The sequence below is a fragment of the Drosophila grimshawi genome, unplaced genomic scaffold (assembly GCF_018153295.1).
Source record: "Drosophila grimshawi isolate 15287-2541.00 unplaced genomic scaffold, ASM1815329v1 contig_1377, whole genome shotgun sequence".
Taxonomy (NCBI): domain Eukaryota; kingdom Metazoa; phylum Arthropoda; class Insecta; order Diptera; family Drosophilidae; genus Drosophila; species Drosophila grimshawi.
This window is the reverse complement of record NW_025062900.1, coordinates 20,986,113-20,992,218: the sequence shown is the minus strand read 5'-3', so window position 1 is coordinate 20,992,218 and position 6,106 is coordinate 20,986,113. Positions and strand designations below refer to the sequence as shown.

At 40.2% G+C, this 6,106-nt stretch overlaps 1 protein-coding gene across 1 annotated transcript; it reads right to left on the bottom strand.

The window, feature by feature from the left end:
- Positions 1 to 4,147: 4,147 nt before the first annotated feature.
- Positions 4,148 to 6,106, bottom strand: LOC6566447 (membrane metallo-endopeptidase-like 1). The gene has a single exon (XM_001993064.3). It carries the CDS (start codon positions 6,104 to 6,106, stop codon positions 4,199 to 4,201), a length of 1,908 nt encoding a protein of 635 aa, XP_001993100.3. The 3' UTR covers positions 4,148 to 4,198.

Sequence of the window (6,106 nt, the reverse complement as noted above, 5' to 3'; positions counted from 1 at the left end):
TCGCCCCTTATCAAATGACAGCGCGAGCTGTAAGACATTAAAGATTGATGAATATCAAAAAGATTGTATGTGTATATATTGTCAAGAGTTTTGCGGATATATATTTTCAATTCTAAAATAAAGATACTTCGGTTCAAATGTATCTGGGCTTCGAGTCGCATACTTCTTTACTTTGCTCGCTCTCGGCTTGTCATAATGTCGGGGTTCATCCTTACCTCATGGGCATAGAAGCACTACTAATTAATTAAATTATAGCTATGCTATCAAGGGAGACAAAATAAAGTTAAACATTTGACGTTTAGAAGAGGCGGCAAAGAGCAGTGTGGACGTGGTCAAGAATTTGTTCTCCAATGGTTGAGGAGGCTCCTAGTAATCTACATTCCAAGTTTTGTAACTTTAAGCTTTTAAATGACGGGAGACATGGGCTTCTAACATTTTTAGGGTTGGGTGTGGTCTAACATTTTTGACTATTCCCCACTTTCTGAAGGGTTTTACATTTCACATTTGACGGCTGTAGTGGCCTATTTTATCACATTGTCTGACGCGGGCACAAAGAGTATATACTTGTCATATGTTTCAAGTTTCAAGTCTCGTATTTTAAGGGTGTTCAAAAGACAGTTACACAGCACGACGGACATTGCAAAAGGCAATAAACACTAGAGTAAAAAAAGCCAAAACGAAAGGTTGAAAGCAAAAATATTATTTCCAAAATATTATTCGAAACTTTCAGTCTGTTTTGTTGAAAATAAACTAAATATTCCCATTGAAATTCTAAATTACAATTTCTGAGTCGAAAATACTAATAACTGATCACAGCAGCAGTATATCTGTGCTAACGAAAGGCAAATTTATGTGTGATACTCCTTTTAGCCCTTTTCAGCAAATAATACAAATTTTAGATATCGATTTTTGCTTCATGCTGGGGCAAGCAAGAATTGAATCAATGTTGGGAGGATGTCATTTTGAATGGAATTCATCAAATATGCACAAAACGAATATACTCTTTTCGGTGTGAGAGCATAAAACTATTTAACTATGTAACTATGACACAATCTTGTGTTATCAAATGGTCTTTGAGGATTTCGCATCACTCTGAATCTTAGGCTGCTAACTAGCAAATGACAGCAAATGGTCAGCAACTAAGATAGCCTTTGCCATCTGAAGGAAACACACACTGAGATACACACACATGTGGAGACTCAGGGCCATTTCATGTCCGGTGATTGTAACTTTTGGGTAGTGGACATAAACAAACAGCACTCGGTGACAGTTCGAGGGAGGCGGCAGAGGCTGAGAAGAATGAGCGCATTAATTCCAGGCCAACACTTGAGCCACTTATTAGGCAGCCAGGCCAGCAACAGCAACAGCAACAGCAACAATGAAGCAAATTATGTAGTCCTTGAGGGGGGGTGGTTCGGGGCGTGGCACTGGCCACATAACTAGAGGCCGAGGTCAGGCAAATGGTGTTGCAAACAATAACTTTAGGCTTTTCCATGTCAACACACATTAATGCGACACCAGCCAGGAATCGACCAGCACATTGTTAAAATCGACAGAGGACAAGGTGAAGAGATAAGTGCTAGGGCGGAGACGATGGGCGGGGACGGGTACGGAGACGGGGACGGGATAAAATGCGTTGGCAGCCACCATGCCACCGAAAATAGCCATGCGACTTAACCAGAAATACACCCCGACCCGTGCTCGACCCAGTGCTCGAATAATGTTTCCTTTATTATTTGCGCACTTCCAAGTCCTTGAAATATGGGCTGGCAGTGAATTTCACTTGGCTTCGGGGCCTTGACGTATGCAAAATTGTATGTTGATAAACTTATCAACGACAACATTTGCATTGTTATGCGGGCTTTCATGTACTGTGCTGCTTCTGTTATTCTCTGTTCGTTTTTGTGTCCGGATGTTGCCGATAAGTCGCTCGGAAAGTCGACTTTTGATGCTGCCCGGGCAAGTTTGTCCTTTCTCTTGTTCAGAAGTGCAAAGTGAGAAATGAAAAGTGTTGCATAATTTGAGTCGCTTCCGGCAAAACTTATCTCTCCCCGAGATCAGCATGCTGCTCGCTGCCACTTATAAGTGCTGCACAAATACTCAAACCATTGAAAAGTTATTTATTTTTTATTTTTATTTATTTATTTTTTTGCTACAGCGCTACAGCTTTCACTTAGCAAATTAACGAAATAAATAAATAAAGTTTACGTTTTTTAGTTTAGTATCGAATTCAAATCCATTTCTCAAGTGCTTGGCAAATTAGCAAAAAGCTAAAAAGGTCAAAACTATTTTTAATTAGGTTTTATTAATATTATTTAAATAGATTTCCTTAGCACTATTTCTATTTGTTTGACCAACAGCTCTTGCTTCCCTCAATTGGAAATATATCCATATATCTGATATTCCTAGACAACAGTTTTAAAATAAATGGGTAAACTTAACCAGCTGAATAAAATGTATAATATTTATTCATAACATTTCTTTTGGCTCTTACACAAATTCGTAGCCGGTAATTTATGTCTTTATGTTTAACTTTAATTATATTACCTAAATTACCAGAGTACATTACTCAACCTTAACATTTATTTTCACTCCATTCTGTTCTTTTTATTATTATTTTTGAGTTTTTTTTTCGTTAAAAATTTTAATCTGTGTACACAATACACGCAAGCAGGATTACCAATACATGAGTAGCAGCAAAAATATTCCCATAAAAGGCATATTTTTTGTAAGCTTTTGCAGTTTGGATGGAGTCATGCAGGCCGTGCGGGGCCTTCGGGGTTATTAGCTGGGCATTAAGGCATTAAATTGCGAAGCTGGTTATGCTTGAGTTTACCTCCGAGCCCTCTTTGCATATTTCAGCATCTGTAAATCATGGCGTATGAATTTACTAATTTACACACTGCCCCAGACTTTAATTAACCATTATACCGCACGCCTCAACATTTAATAAAAAAAAAAAAAATATGAAAAATAAAAAGAAAATTGTTCGAGGTACGCTGAAGACAACATTGCCTTGCAGACCTTGCTTATATTAAAAATTGTTTTTCTTGTTCATTTGAGATGTTTACAAGTAAAATACAAAATTTTTACTTTATATTTTATTCATAAAATTAATGAATAGGCTTCTGCATCAATTAATGACTGCAAAGAACGATGAAGAAAATTAAATCAAGGTAAGAAAATGCAATATTTTTGATTATGGAACCTGAAAACCAAAAATAATTACCAAGAAAAGGCCAAAATGTTTCACTCTTTATTCAGATGTGATTTTTTTTAACAAAAGCCAATGCAGAAAATATTGCAATTTTGAATTCATATTTTTTTTATTGCTTAATATGTTGTGCACTAGCTAGAAGTTGACGAGGGTCATAAGGAGCTGCATCATCTGGCACTGCTGCTGCCAGTTGAATGTGAATAATATGAGCTTCCTGAGCAGCATCTAGCCAAGCATCAGCTCATCACCATTCATGAAAATTTCTTACTACAGCTGCCAATTTTGTTTCGAATTTTCGCTGGCTCATCAGCTCAGACATTGACTATGACAGGGAGTAGCTGACGGCAGGGTCTAGGGCTGCAACTGCCCAAATCTAGAGATTTGCCAACGAGCAGATAGCTGGCTATGAAGTTGGGTTTTTGTGAAACAATTTTCGGCGAAGATATGCTAATTGTGTGGTGTAATCCTTTGGGGCATCAGTTTAGACTTCATCAGGCTGACTTTAGTTATTCTGTGGCAGTTTCAATGCCCCGCTTCTGGAACATGCTGTCGACGAGCTGTTAAAAGTTTTCACATAAAAAAATGGAAAAAAAAAATCGGGAAAGGAAAAGGAAATTTATGAATTAATTCTTTTAGTGTGCTCAAATTTAATACCAAGACAATGTTGAGAAAAGACAGTCTGTGCGAGTACGTTTATACTTAGATATTTTGCTTTAAGTACGATCAATTATATTTAATTCCACTGACAACAATTTAAAAAATTATTTAACAGAAAAATTAAATTGTATTTGATGTTTGCAACATAATTGGAATAAAATGTGACAAGTAAAGAGTGAGGCGAAGGAGAAGAATTAAATTAGTAAGTTGAGAAAAAAATCAAATTATTTAAAGTTGGACCTCCCGAAATGCCATTTGACTCGTCAATATCGATTTAATTTTTATGGTTTATTTAGAATAAACTTCGCAGTATTTTAAAGCATTTCACCAAAGTCGACACTTTCCAGATGGATGCATATTATCGTCATCTACACGGCAACCGTGTGCCTCGGCAAAGGCTGGTAAGTTGATCAACATTTGATAGACACGGATCTCATCGGAATCGTGTTCTCCATCATCAGCTAACGGTTCCTTGCTGCAAAAATATTGCATGGAGCTGAGAAAGAAGAGCTGCTTCAGTGACAGATTCGAGAAACTGGGCTGTGCCCGATTGAACCCTGAGCCAGGATCAAAGTAAACGTCATATGCCAGACGAATGCCAGCAATGTCCGCCTCACGTTCATCCATTCCCACTGTTTCATACTGTTCGAGACAGCTTAATGCCGCCTCATACCGACTTCCACTGGTGATCTTGAGTATCTGCTCATTGTAGTTTCCGTCTCTATCAAAGTTCAATCCAGTTGAGTCGAAGCCGTGCATCAGCTCGTGGCTGAGGTGGCCCAGCAGGCCAGTCTTGAATATATCGTGGGCATCGGGCTGGAAAAAGGGCTCCTCAATTATGCCATAAGGCACAACGATGGTATTCTGTCGTTGATTATAAAACGGTGTTGACACCATGGCCGTGCCCGAGTCCGGCAAGATCAAATCGAGGGGTCTATCCAGCTGCTCCAATCGGCGGCTAGTACGGAACTCTAACAAACGCAATTGATTCTTGGCATAGTCATGATTTTCAGGCAGCTGCAGTCCGTCATAGAAACTGGTAACAATGCTGAAATGATTTGCATTCATCGGAAAACTGCCAATGCTGATCTTCATTTTCCTCATCTTGTCTCGCAGCAATTTCCGTTGACCACGCTTCAGGCTCAGGTGATTAACCTCCAATATTTTGTAGAACTGTTGCCGCAGCAGCTCAAACAGCTCCAGGACATTCTCTTCAAGTTGCTGCAATTTGTCCGGGACAATGAATCGCTGCTCGTAAAGCAGATTTGTCGCTGGCAACATGTGACGTCGCAATTCCTGAACGCAATCAATGGACTTTGGGCTATCCATGGTCTCCTCCTCCAGATACGAGACAAAGCGCAACATAATGTAGGTAGCTATTACCTCACCATTCCACCTGGCGAGTGTCCGGTTTAACTGCTTTAAATATGCCACATTACCAACTTTCAGCACAAAGTCAGCGGACACGGCGCGATCCAGCAAAGTTTCTAAATATTTTCCCCAATGTCCTGTTTGTTGCTCCAGCTTGTGCACTGTCATCTCATCAACCGCTTCCTTTGATTGTGAATTCAAAATCATTTTACGCACCGATTGCTCAAATATCGTGACTTGTTTTGCCAGAGCGTCTGTATTTCTATCGTTAACACCCAGCTCGAGTAGCTTCCGACTGAGGTCGGTCGGCAGCTGTGATTCGGTTTTGAAATTGGGTCTCTCAATGTGTATAAAGTACTTGCTGCTGTTGTACATGTCGGGTTGCACATCCAAGTCGAAGAACACATTCGTCAGTCCGAAGCGTCGCAGGCGCGCCAATGTTTCCATCCACTCAAATTTGCTGTTGTCCCAATCTTCCCATCGGTGCTTGAACTGCGGCCAGGGTATTTTTACATTTGGCGGCACCAACTCCAGATACCCTTTGCTTGAACGCGTCGAATTCGCTGCCTGGCGACACGCCTGATAGAAGCTCAAGACCTTGGCTTCCACACTGCTTTGCTGCTGCTGCTGCTTCTGCAGCAACTCAGCCATGAGCCTAACCAGATTCTCATTAACATTGCGATCAATCAATCCCATGGGGTCGAAGAAGTCATCATTCTCATGCACTTCAGTCCACTTGCCACACGCGTATTTGTAGTAATCATCGCACACAGGCACACTCTCGTCCACATAGCTAAGCATCTGATTCAGTAGCAGTGCATCGAGATTATTTGCCTGGCTACTCGCAGACACAATACACAT